Source organism: Mandrillus leucophaeus, unplaced genomic scaffold, assembly GCF_000951045.1.
Source record: "Mandrillus leucophaeus isolate KB7577 unplaced genomic scaffold, Mleu.le_1.0 Scaffold47, whole genome shotgun sequence".
Classification (NCBI taxonomy): Eukaryota; Metazoa; Chordata; class Mammalia; order Primates; family Cercopithecidae; genus Mandrillus; species Mandrillus leucophaeus.
The window spans coordinates 2,331,809-2,358,738 of NW_012105031.1; the positions used below are offsets into that span (position 1 = coordinate 2,331,809).

At 34.2% G+C, this 26,930-nt stretch overlaps 1 protein-coding gene across 1 annotated transcript in view; it reads right to left on the minus strand.

The window, feature by feature from the left end:
* BRINP3 (bone morphogenetic protein/retinoic acid inducible neural-specific 3) overlaps positions 1-26,930 on the minus strand; it is a 462,204-nt gene that overhangs the window by 135,652 nt on the left and 299,622 nt on the right. The window contains exon 6 of the mRNA XM_011995077.1: positions 25,157-25,393. Within this exon, the coding sequence (XP_011850467.1) occupies positions 25,157-25,393 (237 nt within the window). The remainder of the gene's footprint in view (positions 1-25,156; positions 25,394-26,930) is intronic.

A 26,930-nucleotide genomic window follows, 5' to 3' on the forward strand; every position in this document is an offset into this window, starting at 1 on the left:
GACCCTCCAAGCCAGGTGCGGGATATAATCTCCTGGTGTGCCATTTGCTAAGACCCTTGGAAAAGTGCAGTATTAGGTTGAGAGTGATCTGATTTTCCCGGTGCTTTGTGTCACGGTTTCCCTTGGCTAGGAAAGGGAATTCCCTTACCCCTTGCACTTCCCCGGTGAGGTGATGCCTCGCACTGCTTTGGCTCTCACTCAGTGGGCTGCACCCACTGTCCAACACGCCCCAGTGAGATGAACCTGGTACCTCAGTTAGAAATGCAGAAATAACCCGTCTTCTGTGTTGTTCACGCTGGGAGCTGTAGCCTGGAGCTGTTCCTATTCGGCCTTCTTGGAACCGCCCCCACTAAATTTGTGAATTATGCCAAAGTCCATTGTCTTATGCCTGGCTACAAAAACTATTATTAGCTCCATCTTGGAGATAATTTTAGACTTCAGATGAATTTAGAATTTGAATGGGAATAGAACATATAGAACATGAACCAATAGATCTTAGAGACCATATATTATTCTCTATTCACAGAAAGCAGACTGCACAAATGGATGACTGGTGTCAAAGAACCTCCCTAGGAATATAGAATTTCATATAACATTTATTTTTATATATAGGACTTCAGAAATTAAACATATCAGCTTAGCCACAGACATAACTACCAAATCCTAAATATACATTTTGATCAATTAGTCATCTGATGATGGAAGATGATAGGATTTGACTCTGTGTCCCCTTCCAATTCTCATCTTGTAGCTTCCACAATTCCTATATGTTGTGGGAGGGAGCCGGTAGTAGATAACTGAACCATGGTGACGGATCTTTCCCATACTGTTCTCATGATAGTGAATGAGTCTCGGGAGAGCTGATGTTTTTAAAAAACAGGAGTTTCTCAGCACAAGCTCTTCTTTTGCCTGCCACCATTCACATAAGATGTGACTTGCTCTGCCTTGCCTTCTACCACGTTTGTGAGGCCTCCCAAGCCATGTGGAACTATAAGTCCAATTAAGCCTCTTTCTTTTGTAAATTGCCCAATCTTGAATATGTCTTTATCAGCAGTATGAAAACGGACTAAAACAGTAAATTGGTACCAGTAGAGTCAGGTGTTGCTGAAAAGATACCCCAAAATGTGGAAACAACTTTGGAACTGGGTAACAGGCAGAGGTTGGAACAGTTTGGAGGGCTCAGGAAAAGACAGAAAAATGTGGGAAAGTTTGGAACTTCCTAGAGACTTGTTGAATGGCTTTGACAAAAATGCTGACAGTGATATGAACAATAAGGTCTATGCTGAGGTGGTCTCAGATGGAGATGAGGAACTTGTTAGGAATTGGAGCAAAGGTAGCTTTTGTTATGTTTTAGTAGAGACTAGTGGCATTTTGCCCCTGCCCTGGAGATTTGTGAAACTTTGAACTTGTGAGAGATGATTTAAAGTATCTGGCAGAATAAATTTCTAATCAGCACAGCATTTGAGAGGTGATTTGAGTGCTGTTAAAGGCATTCAATTTTATTAGGAAAGCATAGTATAAAAATTTGGAAATTTGTCCAGGCACAATGCCTCATGTCTGTAATCCCAGCATTTTGGGTGGCCAAGGCGAGTGGATCACAAGGTCAGGAGATCAAGATCATCTGGCTAAGATGGTGAAACCCCATCTCTACTAAAAAATACAAAAAAAAAAAAAATAGCTGGGCTCATTGACAGGCTCCTGTAGTCCCAGCTACTTGGGAGGTTGAGGCAGGAGAATGGCATTTAGCTCGGGAGGCAGAGCTTGCAGTGAGCCACGATAGTATCACTGCACTCCAGTCTGGGTGGCAGAGTGAGACTTTGTCTCAAAAAAAAAAAAATAAAAATAAAAATAAAAATAAAGGTTTGGAAAATTTGCTGCCTGACTATATGACAGAAAAGAAAATCCCATTTTAACTGAATAAATTCAAGTTGGTTGCAGAAATTCGTATAAGTAGCACAGAACCAAATGTTAATCACCAAGAAAAGAGGGAAAATGGAAAATGTCTCCAGGGTATGACATAGGTCTTATGGAAGGCCCTCCTATCACAGGCCCAGAAACCTAGGGGAAAATAGTGGTTCCATGGGCTGGGCCCAAGATCCCACGTGGTGTGTAGCCTAGGAACTTGGTGCCCTGTGTCCCAGCTGTTCCAGCCATGGTTGAAAGAGGCCAACATAGAACTCGGAATGTGGCTTCAGAGGATGCAAGCCTCAATCAAGCTTTGGTAGCTTTACCATGATTTTCAGACTGTGAATGCACAGAAGTCAATAATTGGGGTTTGGGAACCTCTGCCTAGATTTCAGAAGATATAAGGAAATGACTGGACGTCCAGGCAGAAGTTTGCTGCAGGGGTTGGGCCCTCATGGAGAGTCTACGTTAGGACAGTGCAGAAGGGAAATGTGGGGTCAGAGCATCCCCACAAAGTCCCTACCAAGGCACCACCTAATGGAGTTGTGAGAAGAGGTCACCGCCCTCCAGACCTCAGAATGGTAGATACACTGACAGCTTGCACCATATGTCTGGAAAAGTAGCAGATACTCAATGCCAGCCCATGAAGGCAGGTGGGAGGGAGGCTGTACTCTTCAAGTCACAGTGCAGAGCTACCCAAATCATGCAAACCTTCCTCTTGTATCAGCATAATCTGAATGAGAGACATGGAGTCAAAGGAGATTATTTTGGAGCTTTAAGATTTGACTTCCTCACTGGATTTCAGACTTGCATGAAGCCTGTAGCCACTTTGTTTTGGCCAATTTCTCCCATTTGAAATGGCTTTATTAATGTAATACCTGTACTCCCATTGTATCTAGGAAGTAACTAACTTGCTTTTGATTTCACAGGATCATAGGCAGAAGGGTCTTGCCTTGTCTCAGATGAGACTTTGGATTGTGGACTTTTGAGTTAGTACTGAAATGAGTTGAGACTTTGGGGGACTGTTGGGAATGCATGATTGGGTTTAAAAATGTGAAGATATGTGATTTGGGAGGAGTGGAATGATATGGGTTGGCTCTGTGTCCCCACCCAAGTCTCATGTTGTAGCTCCCATAATTCCTATGTGTTGTGGGAGGGACCTCATGGGAGATGATTGAATCATTGGGACAGGTCTTTCCCATGCTGCTGTGATAGTGAATGGGTCTCATGAGATCTGATGGTTTTAAAAAATGGGAGTTTCTCTGCAAAAGGTCTAGTTTTCCCTGCCATCATTCATATAAGATGTTACTTGCTCCTCCTTGCCTTCCACCATGATTGTGAGGCCTCTCCAGCCATGTAGAACTGTAGGTCCAATTAAACCTCTCTTTTGTAAATTACCCTATCTCAAGTAAGTCTTTATCAGCAGCATGAAAATGACCTAATACAGAAGAAGGTTAATTAACCATGAGGGTCTTTTACCCAGCACAGCGTACCAAATACAGAATGCATGAACAGATCCCCTATACTTGAGCTCCATTTAGGTTATTGTAATAATAAACATGGCATAAGAAGCTGTCATTTTTACAAATGGGCTTAATCCATGGAAAACTTGTTATCATTTTGACTTGCATTGAATCTTCTTCAATTCTGTACCAGGATGATTTATGTAAAATTCTATCAGTTAAAGTTTTGTATTATTCTCTTTCACAAAGAGTAAGTAAGACGTTTAGACTTTATTGTCAATATGAGGTGAAATTATAACTCCCAATTATATGATGACATAGTACTTTAAAGGCTATATAATTCATTAAGAGCAATCTATATTTATTCAGGAATGGATTGGGTTTTTAAAATACGTCCCTCTAAAGGAATATGAGAAGGAGTTGGGATGAAAAGGGAACACAATATTTTTAAAAGAGACACATTGTAAATGTACTTATCATATATATATATATGTGTCTGTGTGTTTTAGCAGAAAGCAAGAGTAGCTCATCCATCAATGCTTCAAGTATCATATAGGAGGAATTCAAATATCAGATGGATAGGGCAGACTATTCAATCTCTAATATATTTTCTAACATTAACTATTGTAATACTATGAGAGGATTTCAGAGTCTGAAATAATAATTGTAACAATGTTTGAGAACTATCATTACACATTAAGCATAAAATGGTTCAATATAGTTATTTTCTTAAATACTGAGATCAGCTGAATTTAGTGAATCAAAATTTTCCTAGGAAATGTGATAGATCTAATGAATATTTATCCATTGTTGGTTCCTTCTTTGTTATACTTCTAAAGAGAGGAATAATACATTTCCTCTCTACTGAATTTTGTATTCAGCATATCATTTCCTTTGGAAACAAACAAACAAACAAAAAACTTCCTGGACGATGTATGCAACTTCTGAGCAGAACCTTCGCAAGCCAGTATGCAGTTAATTTGGTTCTCTTTTCTGCCTGCCACACATGGAAATATTCCCATGTTCAAGTGAGAGTTTGTTCTGTCAGCCTTGGTCTCAGATGGGTAGGAGGCAGACAACAGTTGACCTGCAGCACCCTCCCCCCACCATGCAGTATAGAGGATGAATAAAGTTTCCGTGTTTTAAAACTCATGAGTTCCTAAGGTCATTAGTTATCTAACCTGCTCTGACTAATTATGGCAGTTGGGCAAAAGGTGCATTAATTGGGTAAATTCTGTCCATTAAGCAGGTCAGAAGCAGACTATGCTCATCATTAGAGAAAAGAAATGATTGGGTCAGAATTGGATTGTTGGTTACTTATGACTCTAAGAAAATGTATAAGAAAATTTCAGATACTTGCTTACTATACTTCCAAATATGTTTAGGGCCAGGCCTAAAAGAAAATGATAAAATGAGGGTACAAGAAAATGATACAAAAGGCTAAGAAAATAATACAAAAATAGTCCTTTTCTTCATTATCTCGCTTTAACTCTCAAACATTTTGTTTCCTGACCCTCTGTTTCCAAACCCGTGACAAAGATGAACCCTATTGTGGTACCACGGGCCTCTATTATGAGTCACACATGCTTAAATAACACGTAAGGCAGAAATGTTATGAGAGTTTATTTTTTTCCCCAAAGGAACACTTTATGTTAAGACAAATTACAATTAGATAATCACCTAGTGCAGAACAGGAGAATGGGGAATGGTACCAGGCTTAAAAAAGAAATCCTACTACATTGTAGCTTATGTGGAAACCTTACCTATGGTCTAGAGCCAAACTATCCATTGTCTAAAACACACTTACCAGTACACTGTTGCCGAATTAAGGCTAACTTAGGGTTCACTGCTTTACTACATGACTTACATGCAACACCACAGACCGCATGGCATATTAGTTTAGGTATATGAAAGAAGAGGAATAGAGGTGAATATAAATTGTTAAAATAAACATGGAACTCTTCAAATTCCAGGGAATTTGTGTGGTTTATGGCAGGTTTTCATAAAGGTATATGATAGGTTTCTATTTGCTCTTTTCTGCTAAGTAAGTAAGTAAGCAAATAAGTAAATAAATAAATAAATAAATGTCTATGAGCAATAAGGAAAAACAATCTGTAATACATTGAGGATCTGAAAAAAGCTCAAGGTGTGTGACAATGGTAGAAACATAAATGTAAATTTCAAGACTTGTTAAGAAGTAAAGCGCAGCATTAAGTTAGAAAAAAATGTGTGTATGTGTATGATTAAAAAAAGAGGGAATCTTATTTAAGAGCAGTTTTCATGAAAAAATACTTAGGAATTGTTCCTCACAACTCGATATTAATGAACAGTGTGACATTCTTGCCAGAAAGTTAGAGGAATCACAGATTGCATTGTGCTCAGAATAAAGGATGTAAAATAAATGAATAAAACCACATCTGTTAACACTGGGTTTTGTTCAGTTCTGAATTCCACTGACAAATTGAGATTATTCCTAAAAGATTAAAAATGGTTAAGGGTTTAGAAATTTTGTGAAATAAAGAGTAATCTTTTCATTTCTAGGATATTTCTTTACAATCTAAGAGACTGAGAATATTAAATTTACAGAAGTAAATAAGAAAAAAAAAAAAAAAAGATAGCTATATGCAAATACCTGAAGGCTGACCTAGTACAGGGAGTAGCCTCCAGAGAGAAAGAATAAATATTTCAGCACAAGACGGTATCACGTTTGGGATTTTTATTTTTTATATTTTTTGCAGAAAAGTGGAAAATAAAAAAAAAAATAGTTCAAAATAAATAACAGTGGTCTTAATAGTAGAGATTTTATTTCTTATACTCTTCAACTTTGTGATACACTGAGCTCCTAGTCACTGGAAACAGACATTAAATAATCAATACTAAATTGTATAAAGGAGAGGATTCTTTATCAGGTACAACATTTGACAAGCTGACCACTAAATTTTCTTTCAGTTTTAACAGTTGAGGCAAGACTTCATGCTTCAATAGTGTTTGGGGAAAATTATCCTGTTATTCTCTGTGTTAACTTGCATAGCCAGTGTGACAAATTTGGTCAACCTTTCTAGATTGATACTTGTTCAGAGTTCACACAACACAACTACCTGACAATCTGACATAACACCACACATTTGTTTTGCTGCCAATTAACTCTGAGATCTTTCCACTAGCACTTTGTCAACTCCTTAAATGAAGTACTGACTTTTGCCAACAGCAGGGTTATTTCTTCTTTAAAGCTAGCTGTTAAGATCATACTAGCAAGATAACAAAAATTAAATGAGACTCTCAGTGACAGGCCATTTAGCCTCACAACAGTTGCTATGTGCATGCTATATGCATGCTATATAGGTGTCACTAGAAGAGAATGGAGGAGGTGGAAAGCACATTGTTCAAACAAAAAGAAATATATATTTTACAAACAGATTTAATAATTGTTGAGTCATGTGGCTACACTTCACAAAGTTTCTATTTGTAAATGCATATAAATATTGAATTACATAATGATAATGAACAAATTGATTTTTAGAAGAGATACAGACATGTTATTGTTAAAATTAGTATTACAGCCTAGATTATGATCCTTAAAAGTAACTCACAGCATTGATAAGAAGTCGACAGCAAACATTAACTGTGACTGAAGGCGTCTTGTATGGAGTTAAACTCGCTCTAGGTAAAATGTGTAATACATGTTGTTTAATACATATTGGGTTGTTTGTTTGAGACAGGGTCTCGCTGCATCGCACAAGCTGGAGTGCAGCTCACTGTAACCTCCATCTCCTAGGTTCAAGGGATATTCACACCTTAGCCTTCCAAATAGCTAGGACTACAAGTAAGCACTACTACACCTGGCTATTTTTTATTATTATTATTTCTGTAAAGGCTAGGGGACTCACTATGTTTCCCTGGTCTTGAACTCCTTGACTCAAGCTATCCACCCAACACAGCTGCCCAAAGTGCTGGCATTACAGGTGTGAGCCACTGTACCCGGCCCTGTAATACATACTATTACATCATGTGTCTTTGTGCATTGCCTACATATATTTACTTTTATCAGGAGGCATTAATTGTAACCTCTGGATCAGAACATGCCACTACTTAATGCATGCAGAGATAATAAGAGATATAAAAAGCATGTAATAATAGCACTTTATTAAAGAGGTCCACATGGTGTGAGAACCATGTACTTTATTTATTTATTTATTTTGAGACAGTCTCTTGCTCTGTCACCCAGGCTGGAGTGCCGTGGCACAATCACAGCTCACTGCAACAACTTCTGCCTCCTGGTTCAAGTGTTTCTTGATCCTTGCCCACCCTAGTGGCTGGGACTACAGACAGCACCACCACGCCCGGCTAATTTTCGTATTTTTAGTAGAGACGGGATTTCACCATGTGGCCCAGGCTGTTCTCTAACTCCTGGCCTCAAGTGATCTGACCGCCTCGGCCTACCAAAGTGCTGGGATTACAGGCGTGAGCCACCATGCCCAACCAGAACCACCTACTTTTGTATGACCTCAAATCCTGGCTTTATTACTTAATGCATCTATTGTACAAGTCACTTAACACGTGTTACTTATCTTTAAGTAAAAAAAAAAAAAAAAATACAATCATAACATTAACACTTTGAAGGATTACTTTAAAGAATAAATGGCATAATGCCTAAAATGTCCTTTATACTTGATCCATTATAAGCGGTTCATTATAATTTCATTAACCTCATTATATTATGCAGTTGGAAAATACAGTAAATATTTACCATGATTTTTTATAGAAAATCAAACTTAAATTTTCATGCTAGTGTTTTACTGAATAAATAAATTATAATCAAAAATCTGTTTTACTCACAGTGAAAGAGAAAGCTTAATCTTCTTATACATAATTCAGTATAGACTAGTTTTGCCAAAGTAACAAACATAACCAAAGGGTTTTCTGATTTCAACCACAACTAAAAATTTTTAGGTTTCAACTCACGTTATAATCTACCTAGGGTCGGCTGGGTGACTCTGCTTGCCTTTTTCCTATCTCAGTAACACAAACAGTCAGTTTTCAACATCTAGAACATCATCAGTTGCTTTGGCAGAGGAAGTAAACTGAGCATATAGTGCCTGCCAGTTTTATAAAGCCTTCCTCTAGACAGTGATACGTATAGTTTTTTCTCAAGCTTCCTTTATCAAAACAAGTCACAAGGCCATACCCAACTTCAAGTGTGCTGGAAGGTCGACTTTCTTATGTGTCTGTAAGAATGAGAACCAGCAATATTTCCTGAAGAGCATGAATGACAACTTTGTATTATGTACCAATTTCATTTGGTATTCTTAAAATATTTGCTCTGCACTTTAAATATCTCTTTTGAGAAATCTGATAATCAAATAGAAAATATTTCACATAATATATCTTGACTTTGAATTAATTTCTAGTGGTCTAAAATCCAAAAGTTCAGTCACACGTCCAAAACTTGAGGTCAGAATTCTATATATTGCTGTCTTTATTTTTCAGTGCAATAATTGACAAGGAAGTTTATATAAATCACAGATTAACTCTGCACATACGTGAAGAGTTCACTTGTATGCTTTAGGAGAAAAATGAAGTTTGAAAAATAGTACATTTCTTTGAAAATGAATACATACTTCGTACTTTAACCACTTGTTAGTTTGTCATTATAAGATAATATTGTTTAAAAATTAAATTTATATAGACATGGAAGAGGTAATACACAAACTACTGGGTATATGACATTAGAGGATTTTAACAAAGTCTATGTGACCATTATGAGGTTACTGTAAAAGGTATGAATGTACTCAGTATTGATAAACCTTGTCATGGCTTCTGAGAGTTTGTGTTTGACGTGAATAACTATTTTTATCAAAATGATCCAAATGGTAACATAAAGTATACACAATTTAGTGAAGTCATCACATATATTTTTATAAAATTGACAATAGAGTAGCAAGTAAAAATTCTCTGAATATATTGTATTATTTACTGACCTCTCTTCACTATGACATGTGTCAGTATGAGAAAAGCAAACAAAAATTTTATCTAAGTCATCTTTTATTTTGATTTTATGATATTGAATCAAATACTTTAATGTTTTTCAGATTAAACTGAATCTTTGAGTGAATTGAATTCAAATAAATACAGACTATATGAGACAAACAGGCACATTTATATTGAGAGACAATCCTTTGTAATAAATAAATTGAAACCAATAGAAAAATAATTTGTGTGTTCAGGTATAAATATATATTCTATCATCTTATTATGAGGACTACAACAGGGCAGTCATTCATGCTCTTCTTCATATCTGAATGACAAAGAATAATACAAAACAAAAAACTCTCAAAATACCTGTATAAAAATTTAAAGTAACAGTGAGTTAGTGTGATGGTTAATACTGAGTGTCAACTTGATTGGCAGTTTTGTTCCTGGGTATGTCTGTGAGGGTGTTGCTAAAGGGGATTACCATTTGACTCAGTGGACTGGGAGAGACAGACCCACCCTCAATCTGGGTGGGCAACATCTAATCAGCTGCCCTGCATGGCTAGAATAAAGCAGGCAGAGGAATGTGGAAGGACTAGGCTTGCTGAGTCTTCCAGCCTCCATCTTTCTCCTGTGCTGGGTGCTTTCTGCCCTCAAATATTAGACTCCAAGTTCTTCAGCTTTTGGACTCTTGGATTTATACCAGTGATTTGCCAGGGACTCTCAGACCTTTGGCCACACACTGAAGGCTACACTGTCAGCTTCCCTACTTTTGAGGTTTTTGGACTCAAACTGATCCACCATTGCTTTCCTAGCTCCTCAACTTGCAGACAGCCTCTTGTGGGACTTTACCTTGTGATCGTGTGAGTCAATTCTTCTTAAAAAACTCCCTTTAAGAGGTGAAGACTGCAGTGCTCTGAGATCATGCCACTGCACTCCATCCTGGGTGACAGAGTAAGACTCCGTCTCAAAAACAAGCAAGTAAGCAAACAAACAAACAAACAAAAAACCTTCCTTTAATATATACGTATATCCTATTAGTTCTGTCCCTCTAGAGAACCCTGGGTAATACAGGTAGTATTTCTGTGTTTTAAAATTGATCTTTAGACTATGCCTATTGAAAAGGTGAATAGGATTACAATTACTATGACATTCTTAGAGACACTTAATAAAGTAAATCAAATCAAATGCATGGACAATGTCTAGACACACATATATTTTGTTATCTCATTCATCACTCAATCAGGATATAATATGATATGTAATGTATTTTCTATATAAAGCACATCTCAATAGCTTTTATATAACAATGGAAAGAAATATGTTGTTCTCTTCCCTCAAAAAACGTCAAACTCTTTTCTGATATTTGGAATGATGGCACTGATCTAAACATAGAAAAACATCAGGCCAATTGGAACAGGTAGAGGGCACTTGGCATAAAGACATATGAGATCCAAATCATAAATCATTACATAAAACACCTGTTTGACACTCCATAACCATCTATGTCAGATGATGTTAAAAATTAATTGAAGTACAGAGCAAAATTTGGTAGTGACAAAGGTGATATTCATAATATTTTAAACATGGTATAGTCAGGCATTGATAAGTCATAATGGAAAGACTGACCAATCAAAACAATTAGCAGCAGAAATCAAACTGGTTTTGCATAACAATCTTGGGGATAAATACCCTCCCTGGTACTGGAGATATCTACAAATTACAGTACAGTGCAATGAGCATATCGTCATGATAAATTAAAAACATATTGATATCATGTAAATCAAGATTGAGACTGTTATTACAAAAAGCTTGTTCTTTTCCTTTACTTTTATATTCCAACTACCAATCCTTTAAAATAGCTATGTTATAAATACAAGCATTATGATTATCAAAAACCTTTACTCATGAGAAGGCAATAGTATATGATTGTTAATTTTGAATTAGACTTTTATATCCAGTTCATCAAGTCTAATAATAGTTACTGAATGACCAATGAAGTAGCCAAAATTTTAAGAGATTAAATGACTTTCTAATGATCACAATACTTCCTTCTAGTAAAGCTCAGTTTATCTTATTTTCAGCTATTTGGTTTGGAAAAAGTGATGAGTACCCTGGATTGAATGAATCAAAGGTCACTTCAACTACAGATACATCTCATTTTCCTGCAAGTATAGAAGACTGGAAAACATCAGAGAGCAAGAGGAAAACTTATATATCCTCATCTGAGATTATATGAACAGATGATACAGATTATGATGTTTTCAGTTTCTTGTATCTGAAAAGTCAACTGTGGCTGACATTCTAGCTGTTTGCAAATACTCTGAATCATCTTCTCCTCCAGGCTATTTAAAGTGCAATTTCTCTGTTTCCTTTGAAATTAGCCTTGGCCATAAAATGTGATCATAAGTAATGTGAATTAGCGAGGCACACATCGCATAACAGCCAGTGATGATTATCTGTATGCTTTCCCACTGCCTCTATAACTAAATCATTCAAGATAGTGATGTTTCCATCAACCTGAGTCCAGGAGTGAAGTCAATGCTGAGAAGAGACTCCAGTTAACCCATGGTGGACATGTAATGTGAGCTAGAAATGATATTTGCTTATATCATTTTAAGATTTTAGGGTTGTTTATTATTGAAAATTGATTTTAACTTATATAGAAATTGGACCCAGGAAAGGAGGGGAGGGAGAGTGTTAAGAAAAGCAAAACTCTACAGTTGTGGCATGGATTCAGTGGATCATGAAGGTGTCAAGTACCCCTTAGAAGAGGCTGAAATGGGAATGATGACAATCCATGTTGGGCCATGAGGAAATAGCTGGGAAACTGTTACCTGTAACTAGGAAAGCATAGTGTATACCCAACAGACTCAGACGTCAGAAAAAGAGACTGCTAGTTCTTTAGCTGGTAACTGTTCATGCCAAAGTATGGCAACATATTACACTCTGTCATGGTGATACATAGCTCCAGATAATGGCTGCATCGTGAGCCCCCATCCTGGGGTGAGAATACATAGAGAAGATTTCACAACCAATACACAATAGACCAGTGATATGAGCAAAATGAACTGCAATGTCCTCATCCAAAGATAATATTTCATTGTGTGCTTCTGTGGAACCACCTCCATTTCTTGTCTGACATACGACCTCAAACTTAGAAATAATTGCTGAGTTTGACAGCATGAATACAAGAGAATTGAGAGACTATGAATCAGGTAGAGTTGAAAGAAGTAACTGCTTCTCAACTCCCAGTAATAAAATAACGAATTGAGTTACAATGGCCAATTAAAATTCAGTCTCATAGCAAGGATTGTACGTGGTTGGCTTTCATGCCCCTTGCCATGACCATTAATAAATTAATTTGTGGGACATTAGGGACAATGTCCAATAACAGTTGTGGCACCCAGAAAAGACTCTCCATTGAATACCAAAGCCCAAGTAAAATTCTAATAAAATTGTGCAATTGAAATGAGAGAAAGGAGGGAGGAATAGGGTGAATAAAAAGCAAATAAGGGAAACATATTTAGGAAAGACTGTGGGTGTGGCTATTGACATAAACTGACTGAACTCTGTCAAAAGATCAGTTAATTTTTACATGAGTTATACTGCCAAAAAAACCGAAAAAAAATATGAAGTTTAAAATTTAAAATGTATGAGTCCCAGTTGGGTAGAAAGCAACCTGAGAGAGCTATCCCCCAGGCATATTCTCCAATTCTCATCTCCTATGTGGCTAAGGAGGATAATGGGATAGAAAGGATCACTCATAGGTTGGAGCTTGAGTCCATGAAAAACAGTAGACAAGAGAGCTAATCTCAGAAATAAAAACTGAGGAATCTTCAAAGAGCATTCCCCACCTTCAGGTTCAGGCCTTCAAAATTTTAGAACTACTCCAGCTTGAGTTTGTTTTGTGTGTCCTGTTTTCTTTCCTCTGACTGGAAGTGCTTATTATAGTTATGCTGAGAAATTCTCACTTGGTATATAATATTTCTGGCATAAATAACTTGCTTTTGGATCATGTCTTGATAGCAAAAGAAACTACATCTGGATTTGATGAGGAGGTGGCCAAGCCTCACTCATCGTGCTGGACCCAGTTATTCATGTGACTATTGTTCCGTTTCTCTTGGGGATGAGGTGAAGCGTCCTGCCTCTGGGACAAGAAGTAAACTGAGTATCTTGTGATTAGAACAGGGCACTGTAGAGTCACTGGAACTTCTCACATATTTTCAGGTTTTCTTTCAGGGATAAAAGCCCTCCTTGAATTAACTATGAGTTATTTGTTTTGGCCAATGGAATCCTAGCAGGTGTGTCCTATATCATGTTTGTAGTTGAAACTTTAAGACTTAGTGTATGCATTCCTTGTGGGTTTTTTTCCTTTTGCCTTCATGATCACTTTTGCCTTTAGGGGTTGCTGTCAGCCTGAGTTCTGGAAGAAAACATAGCAAAACCCATAGCAAACTTGCAAGGAACAAATTAGGAAGAAGTTAATGCTATAACTCATGCTATAACTCACAGATTTGGAGAATTCTTTACTACTGCAGGATTACCTAGCCTGTCCTGAGTGACAGACCATCTCAAATTGACTTAACAGTGAAGGACATTTATCATCTAATGTAATTGAAACCCTAGAGGCAAGGTAAACTTGAAGCTGGTGTGATTCAACAACTCGCTGACATAGCCAAAGAAACATTTTTCTATCTTGAATGTCTTACAATTCTTACAAATGCAAGAAAGCTCTCTAATACTTTTATAAGTATATTCTTCTTTTCCATTTAAGAAGAAAAGATAATAGCACTACATGTAGCTATTGTGAAGAAAAGAAATCTTGCGTCTTCCCCAAATACCCCTAACGAAATAAATTTCTGGGTCTCATTGGCCTGAATTTTTATGTATCTTGAACAGATCTTCGTAGACAGGGAAATAGATTATTGCGATTGTCGTGCATTAATCAGAGAGCAATTCTGGATATCAATACAAGCTCAATCCCATACTTTGTGCAATAATAAAAATTAAATGTAGGTTTTACTTCCAAAAAAATCTGGAATACTTTACTGGCAAAGAAGGAGAATGAACACTATGCAAACAGACAGTAGATTTTATTAACGATTACAACATGTAAAGTATTATCTTAGTTAAAATTGAAATATTTTATTTGGATATACTTATTTCCCTGGAAAATGTCCTCTTTCCATAAACTGATGGTCAAATATCATCTGAGAGAAAAACTATTTTTGATAAAGAAAATTAATAATCTACATAAAATAAAAAAATGTATTTTTTCTTGTAAAACAGTTTGTAAATCTAGCTAACCCAATCTTTGCAATACTGCAGTATTCAATTTTTTTGACTTTGTAACATTAGAAAGTTTATCTATTTTCAGATGAAGTGTCAAAATAGATAGTGTTCTGTAACAGTTACACCTAGATGACTGCCAATACAAGATGGCCGCCAACTGTCATTCTCAGATCATCAAATAAATGTCTCTACATTTAATAGGACATGATGCTGATAAAAACATATGTTGACAGCATACAATACACCTTAGATATTCTATACACCAAGTGGTAACACATTTTTTCCAAAGAGTAAAAATGCCATGCCAAAACATTTGTAAAATATCTGTTATTTATATAGACCAATCTCTTTACTTTTCCTTAGGATTATTAATTGCAGGAATATTGCTATATTTCATAATTATAACTTAAGTAATGAAGTTTTTTATTTATGCAAAAAAACTGGGGATAACTCGGAAAGTTATTTGGAAAAGATAATGTATTTTTACATATGTAGTAGTTATTCATTTTTTCCGGCAATTTTGGTAACTGTTTGCATAAGTCTTTTGGTTTTAGTCATTAAAATATGCATGCAAATTTGTATTTCCAGCTTTCTCATTAAGTTTGAATCCTTGATCCACATCTGGGTAGACATTGGTTAAGTAACGTCCAACAAAATTGCGATCTTTGTCTAATTAAGTGTAACACATAAATTGGTTTTTATGTGGTTACTACAATTGTGAGGTTTTTGTTTGTTTCATTTTTTTCTGCCTCTATATTTATATATATATTTATTCTATACTATCTTTTATTGTAATTATTATGTATATGTCGCCAATATTTCTTATTACACAATATCAATTTATTTTCTGAAAATGTAAAGGTAGAGAATAAATGGATTTCAACAAATATTGTTATTAGAGTGAGGAATTTTCTCAGGTTGCAAGACATGAAAAGATAAATACTTCTATTTTAAAATTCCCTGACACTTTTATTTGCCGGCTGTAACAGGTGTGTTTTGCAGGACTTCACCATTACAGAACAAAATGAATCAAATATAATCAAATATAAAAATGGCTTATCATTCTGTGCTAATCCTATCTACTGATTGAATTTTATACTCGGTGAAAATAGGAAACATACACAATAGAAAGTCATTTACAAACAGGTTATCTTGACCTAATTAAATATTCAAATTCCTTTCTTCTTTTTGTATGGTATTAGTTATTAGCATTCTATATTGTTGTGGTATGCATTCTGACACACTCCATGCTGCTGCTGACGTTTAAGGGAGATTTCTTAAATTCAAATGAATATTCTCTTTTAATAAAATAGAAAACATAAATTGATTTTTTTTTCTGTTTTAATAAAAATAACTTTCAGATATGTTATTTACTTGCATTTGTTTAATTTTTCGCATTACATTGAATCAGCTTTTGAAAGTAACCTAAAACTCTACTCCAATTTCTATTGTCTATGCAAAGTATAACAGCATTTGAATTTCAAGCATGTAGATAAGAATAGACGAATTAGTAAGTCTTGCACCTAAAAGTCAAGAATTCCCAGCAGAAACATGTAAATAGTGCACTTGCACATAATTCTGCTGCTTTCCCAACCATCAGGGAAATGAAATAAGCTGGTGCATTTCCTTACAATCATGGTACTTAGAATAAAGACCATCAACTTATAAGAGCCTGTGAGTGGTGAGAATATTTTAGAATTATTTTCCCCATGTAATAGCTGCCAAATTACTTCTTACATTTTGTTTATCTCTATGAGGCAAAAAAAAAAAAGAAAAAAGAAAAAAAGAAAAAAGAAAGTTTCTCTCAACCAAAAACTTTTCTCAAAACTATTACATGTGCTCTTTTGTATATCTTACTAGTTTTAAAAGGAGTCCAATACAAATATAGTATTTTACCAATTGTTTAGTTCCAAGAAAAGTGAATGTGGTTTTACTGAAGATATAATTTATGAATAAAAGTTTGAGTTCATTATTTAACTATCTATATACTTAAATTAAAAATAATATAAATATTTTTCTGTGATGAATCATTAAGTTTACAGCAAAGTAGGGCAACTTTTCAAGTGAAATATGAATCAGCTAAATACATTCGACCACTGATAACAGCAAATAATTCAATGTTGTAATTTTCAATATTAGAAATAGTTTTAGGGATACTATATCAGAAAATAGATTTATTCTGTAGATCAGTGTTTTCCCAATATTGACATAACTGAATCACTATGGCAAGAGCCTTTGGTTATAAACCTAAGATGAACAGTCCAAATGTGAGATAAGATTAAAAAGTCTGACTTTTGTTAGGACTGGCTTCTAATCAGTACTTCAAAATCTCTGGTCAATGAATGCTCCAGATCAAATATTTACCAATTCACTACAAATTTAAACATATAACATGTAGTGAACTTTGGAAATATTAATCTATTCAATTATTCTGTCATTATGTCCTTCAGATTATTTAGTTGCCAAAGTGTTTATTTTTTATTTTATTAAATTACATGAATACAGAAAAATATATATATTGTAAGCATATAACTCAGAATTTTCAAAAACTATATACACCATATAGTCAGACTGTAGATAAAGAAATAATAAATTTTTCATACCAAAAAAGCCTCTCAGACTCTCATCTATCACATCAGCCCTTGCTTAGACAAAGGCATCATTGCCCTGATCTGTTAGTACAGGTAAGCTTTGCTTGTTTTATACTTAATATAAATGGAATCATATGTGTGTCTTTAAGTCTGGCTTCTTTGTTCAATGTGATATTTCAGAGATTTATTCATATTTTGGCTAGTCCATTCTTTCAAGCTTTATACAACTCCATTGTGTAAATATACCATGATTTTAAAATCATTTTTAATTGATGTGTATTTTATTGTAATTTGAAGAATTATAATTGTACATATTTATGAGGTAAAACTGAATGTTATTATATACGTATATAATGAAGAATGATTAATTCAAGCTAATTAACATATCTACCACTTCAAATACTTATTTTTATGGTGAGGATATTTGAAATGTATTAGAAATATATTCTGTTAGCAATTTTGAGACATATATTTTTATTAACAATAGTCAACGTGTTACGCTATAGATCTCAAAACCTATTTCTTCTGTCTAACTGAAACTTTGTAACATTTGATGGTCACCTCTTCATACTTCCCCTCCCCTTCCTAGTCCCTTCTATTCACCAATCTCTTCTTCCATTATTTTAGTTTTTTTAATGCTCTATTTTGATCAAATACATCTTAAGGGAGCCTACATTTACTAACTCTTCCCAAATCTATTTACCCTTTCATTGTGTAATTTGTGTAATTTCCAACAACAACAACAACAAAATAATTTGTTGAAGCCATCATTGTGTTTTTTTTAATTGTCTGGAACATGTTTTGTCTCCTTCACACAGTGTTGGGATAAACCCTTTGGGACCAACCCCATTCAGGACAGCCAGAGCTCTCAATATTTACAACGGCAATGCAAATGGGGCTTCAGGCATAATTAAGAGCTAAAAATAAAGCAATGATCTAGCAGCAAAGAATCAAGGAGCAAATATATTTAACTATAAACGAAACAAATTGGACAGATAAAACTAGAATTAATAATCAATCCTCCAATGCAATTCACAGACATTTACTTATGAGAAACAACAGCAAACAGGAAACCATGACCTCTTTAAAAACACAGAACAAAAATTGAGTGACTGACCTAAACAAGATGCTGATTTGTGAGCTCTCTGGCCAATAATTCAAAATAGCAGTTTTCAGGAAACCCAGTGATCTCCAAGACAACACAGAAAAGCAATTCTGAAATTTATTAGAGAAATTTAACAAAGATATTAAAATAATAAAAAATCAAACAGAAATCATGGAATAGAGAAATACATTTCCTGAACTGAGTAATTCATTAGAGGGTCTCAACAGCAAAATGGACCAAGCAGATAAAAGAATCAGTGAGCGAAAAGACTATTTGAAAATACGCAGTCAGGGCCGGGCATGATGGCTCACGCCTGTAAACCCAGCACTTTGGGAGGCCAAGGCGGGTGGACCATGAAGTCAAGAGATGAAGATCATCCTGGCCAACATGGTGAATCCCTGTCTCTACTAAAAATACAAAAATTAGCTAGATGTGGTGGCAGATGCCCGTAGTCCCAGCTACTCAGGAAGCTGAGGCAGGAGAGCTTGAGCCTGGGAGGTGGAGGTTGCAGTGAGCCAAGATCGCACCACTGCATCCAGCCTGGGTGACAGAGTGAGACTCTGAAAAAAAAAAAAAAAAAGGAAATACACAGTCAGAGGAAAACAAACAAATGAAATAACATGAAAAGGAACAAAGACCACCTATATGACACAGAAAATTACCTCAAAAGACCAAATTGAAGAATTATTGATATTCAAAAGTGACCTGAGCAAGATCAAGGAGTAGAAATTGTAGTTAAATAAATATTGAAAAACTTTCCAAAGCTTGAGAAATATTCAGGTATAGAAAGATCTGGGAATACTAGTCAGATTCCATCCCAATAAGACTACCTCCAAGGCATGTAATAATCAAACTCCCAAAGATCAATGAAAAAGAGAGGATCCTAAAAGTAGCAAGAGAAAAGAAGCAAAAAGGATGAGTTCATGTCCTTTACAAGGACATGGGTGAAGCTGAAAACCATCATTCTCAGCTAACTATCATAAGATCAGAAAGCCAACCACTGCATGTTCTCAATCATAAGTGTGAGTTGAACAATGAGAACACATGGACACAGAGAGGGGAACATCACACACTGGGGCCTGTCGCGGGGTTGGGGGCGTAGGGGAGGGTTAACATCAGGAGAAATACCTAATGTTGGTGATGGGTTGATGGGTGTAGCAAACCACTATGGCATATGTATACATAAGTAACAAAACTACAGGTTCCACACATGTAACCCAGAACTTAAGGTATAATTAAAAAAAAAAAAAAAAAAAAAGAAGCAAATAACATAAAAGACATAAAAGGAGCTTAGATTTGTCTGGCAACAAACTTCTCAATGGCATTTTCAATGTGTTCAAAGAGAAGAAAAATGCAACTAAAAAATATTGTATTAGGCAAAGTCATACTTAAAACATGGAGAGATAAACTATTTCCCAAAGAAACAAAAACGGAGGAAATTTACCAGAACCAGATTCATCTTACAAGAAATGATAAAGGAAGTTCTTCAATCTGAAAGTAAAAGCATACAAATATGCCCCCCCAAAAAAAGCTTTCAAGTCATAAATCCCACTGGCAAAATTAAGTAAAAGGACAAACTCAGAATATTCTGTCACTTTAATTTTGGTATGCAATTCTCCCATAACCTTATATGAAGCCCAAAAGTAAAGTCTATCAAAAACAATAATAGCTATAGCAACTTTTTAAGAGATAGCATAAAAAATCTGTAAACGGAGGAATTTGAGACCAGTCTGGCCAACATAGTGAAACCCTGTCTCTACTAAAAACACAAATATTAGTCAGGCGTGGTGGTGGATGCCTGTAATCCCAACTGCTTGGGTGGCTGAAGCAAGAGAATCGCTTGATTCTCTGCCCAGGAGGCAGAGGTTGCAGTGAACTGAGATCGCGCCAGTGCACTCGAGCCTGGGCGACAGAGTAAGACTCCATCTCAAAAACAAACAAAAAACAAAAAGTAAACTAAGACAACTAAAAGTAAACATGTGGGTGAGTGGAGTTAAAGTGTAAAATTTTTTGTGTGCTTTTTGCCTTTGTTTCTGTTCTTATGTTTGTTATCCAAGGTAAGTTGTCATCTCTTTAGCACAACTTGTTATACCTATGAGACGATTTTTGTAAGCCTCGTAACTTGAGATAAATTCATGGAAATGAAAAGTAACAAATTAAAACACACTACCAAAGAAAATCACTTAATCACAAAGAAAGTAAGAAGAGAGGAAGAGACTGAAACCAACCAGAAAACAAGCTACAAAATGGTAGTAGTGTGCACTTATTTATCAATAATAACACTGAATGTAAATGGTCTCACTTCCTCAATTATAATGTATACAGTGGCTGAATGAATAAAAAAGTAAGACCCAACTATATGTTGCCTTCAAAAAATCCACTTAACCTAGAAAGACACACATAGACTGAAAGTGAAGGGGTAGAAAAATATACTCGATGCAACTGGAAAACAAAAGAGCAGGAGTAGCTATACCTGTATCAGACAAAATAGATTAAAAATCTAAGATTTAAAAAGACATAGGAAATCAATATAAAATGATAAAGGGGTCAATTCAGCAAGAAAATATAACAATTATCAATATTTTTATGCCCAACAACAGAGTTTCCTATAAGTATATAAAGCACACATTAAGAGAGCTAAAAATATACATAAGACTAAAATAAAATAACAGCAGTGGAATTTAAACACCCTAGTATCAGTAATGACCATATCATTCGACAGAAAATCAACAAAGAAAGAGCACAGTTAAACTATGCACTAGATCTAATAGGCCCTAAATGACATTAACAAAACATTTCACCCAACTGCTGCAGAATATATATTCTTTTCTTCAGTGCATGGAACATTCTTCAGAATAGGTCATATCTTAAGCAACAAAAAAGTCTGAATAAATTAAAAAATAAAAATCTTATCAAGTAACTTTTCTGACCACAATGGAATAAAAACCACAAGTTGAAAACAAGAGGAACCTTGGAAAATACACAAACACATAGAAATTACACATCCTACTAGACAGCTAATGGGTCAATTAAAAAAAAATAAGAAGGAAATTTAAAACAAACAAACAAAAAACAAATGAAAACAAAAATACAACAAACCGAAACTTCTGATACACAATAACATCTGTATCAAGAAGGACATTTATAGTAATAAATGCCTAAATTAAAAGTATAAAGACTTCAAATAACCTAACAATGTACCTCAACGAACTAGAAAAGCAAAAATAAACCAAATCCCAAATTAACAAAGTAAATAATAAAATTCACAGCAGATATGAATAAAATTGAGACTAAAAAAATACATAAGATCAACAAAAGGAAAAGTTGGATATTTGAAAAGATATTAACAAACTTTTAGCCAGGTTAAGAATAAAGGAATAAAAGGCAAATAAATAAAATTAGAAATGAAAAAGGGAAATAAATGAAATTTATACTAGAAAAATACATAAGATCAATGATAGAAAAAGTTGGGTTTTTGAAAAGCTAATCAAAATTGACAAATCCTTTGTCTAAGAAAAAAAAAGAGAAATGCCTAATTAAATAAAATCAGAAATGGAAAAGGAGACCCAACAACTGAGAACCCAGAAGCACAAAGAATTGTTAGAGACTATGGTGAACAACTACATGCCAACAAATTGGAAAACTTGGAAGAAATGAATAAATTCCTGAACATATACAACTTACCAAGATTGAACCATGAAGAAATAAAAAATAATAATAATAACAAACCAATAATCAGTATGGCGATCAAAGAGATAATACAAAGTCTTCCACCAAAATGAAGCTCAGGATCAATGACTTCACTGCTAACTCTACCAAAATTTAAAGAACCAATATCAGTTCTACCCAAACTCTCCAAAAATTTGGAAGGAAGGTAATATTCCAAACTCATTATATGAGGTCAGCATTACCCTGATACTAAAACCAGACAAAAACATGACAAGAAAGCAATAAGAACACTACAGGTCAATATCACTGATGAGCAGAGATGCGAAGATCATCAACAAAATACTAGCAAACCAATTTCAACAACACATTAACATGATCAAGCGAAATTCATCCCAGGGATGCAAAGATGGTTCAACACATGCAAATCAACAAACATGATACATCACATTAGCAGAATCAAGAACAAAAACCATATCATTATTTCAATAGATGCCAAAAAAGCACTTGATAAAATTGAACAACACTTCATGATAAAAACTCTCATTAAAATGGGTACAGAGAGAATACACCTCAAAATTTTGAAGGCTGTATATGACAAACCCACAGTTAACACTTTGCTGAATGAGAAAAATAATCTTTTCTTTTGAGAAAGACTTTTTCTTTAAGTACTGGAATAAGATAAGAATGCTTACTTTCACCACTTTTATTTAACATGACATGGGGAGTCCTCTCCAGAACAAGTAGGGAAAATAAATAAATAAAAAGCATAAAAATTAGAAAGAAAAAGTCAAATTAGCCTTGTTTGTAGATAACATAATTTCATACCTAGAAAAAATACTGAATAAAAACAATGTTAAAACTGACAAAAACATTCAGTAAAGTTTCAGGATATAAAATAAACTACAGAAATCAACAAATAATCTGAAAAAACAAGAAAGCAACCTCATTTACTGTGGCTACAACTATATAAAACACCTCAAAGCAATCAAGCCAAATAATGGAAAGATCTGTATAAGAAAAACTATGAAATTCTTATGAAAAAAGTACAAGAAAACACACATATAATGTAAAGATATTTCATACATGTGGACTGGAATAATTAATGTTGTTAAAATGACAATACTACCAAAGTAGTTTATAGATTCAGCACAATCCCCATTAAAACAGTGACATTCTTCACAGAAATAGAAAAAAATAATCTAAAATACATGCAGAACAACAAAAGATACCCAAATAACTAAAGTAACCATGAACAAAAAAGAACAAAGCTAGAATTATTACACCATCTGACTTCAAAATTTACTACAAAGCTATAGCAATCAAAACAGCATAGTACTGGGATAAAAGCAGACACATAGACGAATGGAATAGAATAGAACCCAGATAAATATCCACACATTTACAGCCAACTCAACTTTGACAAAGACTACACATACATTGGGAAAAAGAAAATCTTTTAAATAACTATTGCTGGAAAAACTGGATAATTTTATGCAGAAAAAAATCTATACCCCTATCTCTCACCATACACAAAAATCAAATAAGAATAAATTATAGACTTAAATCTAAAACTTAAAAATATAAAAGTAAAAAATTATTTAGGAAACACTATAGGACATTGGTCTGGGCAAATTTTTCTTTGTTTGCTTGTAAAACCTCAACATTACAGGCAACTGAAGCAAAAAAACAGACAAATGGAATTATATCAAGCCAAAAAGCCCCTGTACAGTAAACAATCAGCAAAGTGAAGAGATAACCCACAGAATGGGAGGAAATATTTGCAAACCATTCATCTGTCCAGGGATTAATAACCAGAATGTATAAGGAGCTCAAATAATTCAATAACTAAAACAAAATTAGAAAAACAAAAACTAATAATCCAATTGAAAAATAGGCAGAATATCTGAATACACATTTCTCATAAGAAAACATAAAGATGGCAAATAGGTACATGAAATAATGCTCAACATCACTAATTATCGGATAAATGCAAGTCAAAACTACAATGAGCTATCATCTCACCCAATTTAAAATGGGCTGTATTAAAAGACAGACAATAACAGGTGCTGGTGAGGATGTAGAGAAAGGGGAACCCTCCTGCACTATTGGTAGAAATATAAATTAGTAGAGCCACTAAGGACAACTCTATGGAGTTTGCTCAAAAACCTAAGGTAGAACTACCATATTATTAATCTTACTATTGAATATATATCCAAAATAAAGGAAATCAGAATATTGAACATATAACTGCACTCCCTTATTTATTGCAGTACTATTCCCAATAACCAAAATACGGATTCAATTTAACTGCCCATCAGTGGATGAACAGATTAAGAGAATGTGGTACATATACACAATGGAATATTATTCAACCATAAAATAGAATGAAATCTTGTCATTTGCAACAACATGGATGGAACAAGAGGCACTTATATTAAGTGAAATAAGTCAATCACAGAAAGGCAAATGTTCTAACCCACATGTTCCCACTGATATGTGGAAGCTAAACAAAGTAGATTTCGTGAAGATAGAGAGTAGAATGGTGGTTTCCAGAGGTCAGGAAGGGTAGTGGGGGTTGGGAGAAAATGAAGGGGAAAAAAAAGAATATAAATGTACTTATTATGTGTGTTTAAAATGGTAAAGATAGTAAATTCTATATGTATGCTTTAACTAAGTAAAAATAAAACAATCATAACACAACTCACACAACACTATAAAATTAAAATTTAGATAATTTCATTATAAAAATAAGTAAAGTGAAAATAAGTACTAATGAGAATTATGTTGAAGAAGGTTTGGAACAAACGTTGTCTTCATTTTGCTGCACAAGAGAAACAGCAGCCACTAGAAAAGTAGTGAAAGACCCCAGAGGTATCAGATGATAACTTAAAAATTCTTGTACGGAGAAAAGCAAGAACTTTATTTATTAAGTCACTAATACATCAACTTAGAATCGGGCTAAACTCTAATGCCAATAGTACATAGCGATACACAAAGCACCAGTTGGTAACCAGTAATAAAAGCAATGAAAATGACCATTTGAAAGAATAAAAAAGTGAAAATCTTTCCAACTATGTAATAGTTTGTGGCAAAATGACAAATTAGCCATTTCAATATATTTTTGTCAATATTTAAAAGTGTTAAAATACATGTCTTACCTGATTCCTCAAAGTCACTGTTGTAGGCTTTCCAGGTTTCAGTTATTCGAAGAAGATTCTCTTCCATGGCTTGAATATCCATGGAGGGGCAATTGCATTCTGGAAATTTGGGACCACAGTGACACCAGCAGTCATTTTCCTTGCAGATAAACTCTCCCTCTGAATTGCAAGCAATGTAGCTCAAAGCTGCTTGTACAAAACGTTCCTGAAGATAGTCTGGGAGAAGCACTTGAAGCCCTTGAAGAACAAACAAAGAAATCAAACAAATTTACTCAGTTAAAGAAAAAATTAAAATACTTACTTATAATATTCAATCAAAACAGTAGATAATTTAGTATATTAAATTTTGAATTATGTGCTTTTAAACTATCAGAAAAATATCTGAGTCTATATACTGCAAATATTTATAACTCTTTCAACATATTCTGACTGCATGAATAATGAAACTTCTGAAATAGAGATGAATAATCATGGAGATGACTGAAAACTCAGACTATTTGATGTAATTTATCACAATATTTGGTTATTTTTACATAATATAGATGGAGCCTATCTAAAACTTTGAAAATGCACGCATGCATTTATTTTCTACCAGTTGATTTCAAATTGTTTTAAATATTTTCATTTTGCTTGCACTAGACTATCAGCCCACATCAATGTAAATATCACATAATGGGCATAATGGGTTGTGCCATTGGTAAAATACATGTTGAATGTTGATGGTAAGGCTTATCTCATGCCATTAGCAACATATAAGTTATATAATTCTGTTTACCAAGAATGAGTACTAAAAATGACTACAGGAGTCAGATGGACTGATTTAGTTATTTCACAGTTTATTTGTTTGCCATGTATAGACAGCCCTAGTGCCATAGCTCGTTAGTTTGCTAGAAATATGTTTAGTAAAGTTGCTATCTCTTAAAAAACTCTCCAAAATATTGTAAAATTAAGATTTTGGGTTTTCTCAGGGTGTAACATTTATTATGATATTTCAAAAAGGTAGTTTTTCATTATTTCTGGTTACTTAAGAAAACTTAAATACTAAATATTTAAACAAATAAGCAGGTAAAAATAAATACAGAGCTAAGGAAAAATCTGATAATAGCAAACTGTTACTTACCAGAAATTGAACTTTTATAGCTTTACATGTTTTCTGTTTAACAAAATAAATCAATTTTGACCCTTGACTATTATCTTAGAGGTTGATTTAATAAAAATCATAGATTAACATTTAGCAAAAAATTTAATTTACAAATATCTTGACAAATTGCAAAATTCCTTTTGCAAATTGTTGGAAAAAGTACTCTTAGAACTTCTATATTCGATTTTGTATTAATTTTCATTTCACCTGGAATAAATATTTATTGAACACTCGTTTTGAAGAAAATTTCCAGGTAAGATACAAAAGTGAAGATGACCAAGAAATTTATTTGTCACAGAGATATTTGCAGTATATTTAAGAAAAATAAAAAAAAGATTCAACTATATAAGATACATGTGATTCAATTAATGTAATTAATTGGCTAAGCAATTATATTAAGTTCAAAAAAGTAAGAAAACTTTTTATTAAAAAGTTAGGCATTGAACACTATTTGACAGATGTAGAGTTTTCAATATTGAGTGATTGTGGTGAAGAGTGATACATTAACAATATCATACACAGATAAAAAGCTGGGGTATATATTAATATATTTTGGAAATGAAAGTAGTAATATTGTTTCGTTGCACATGGTTTATAAGAATACAATGAAAGAGGTGCTTACACACATATATG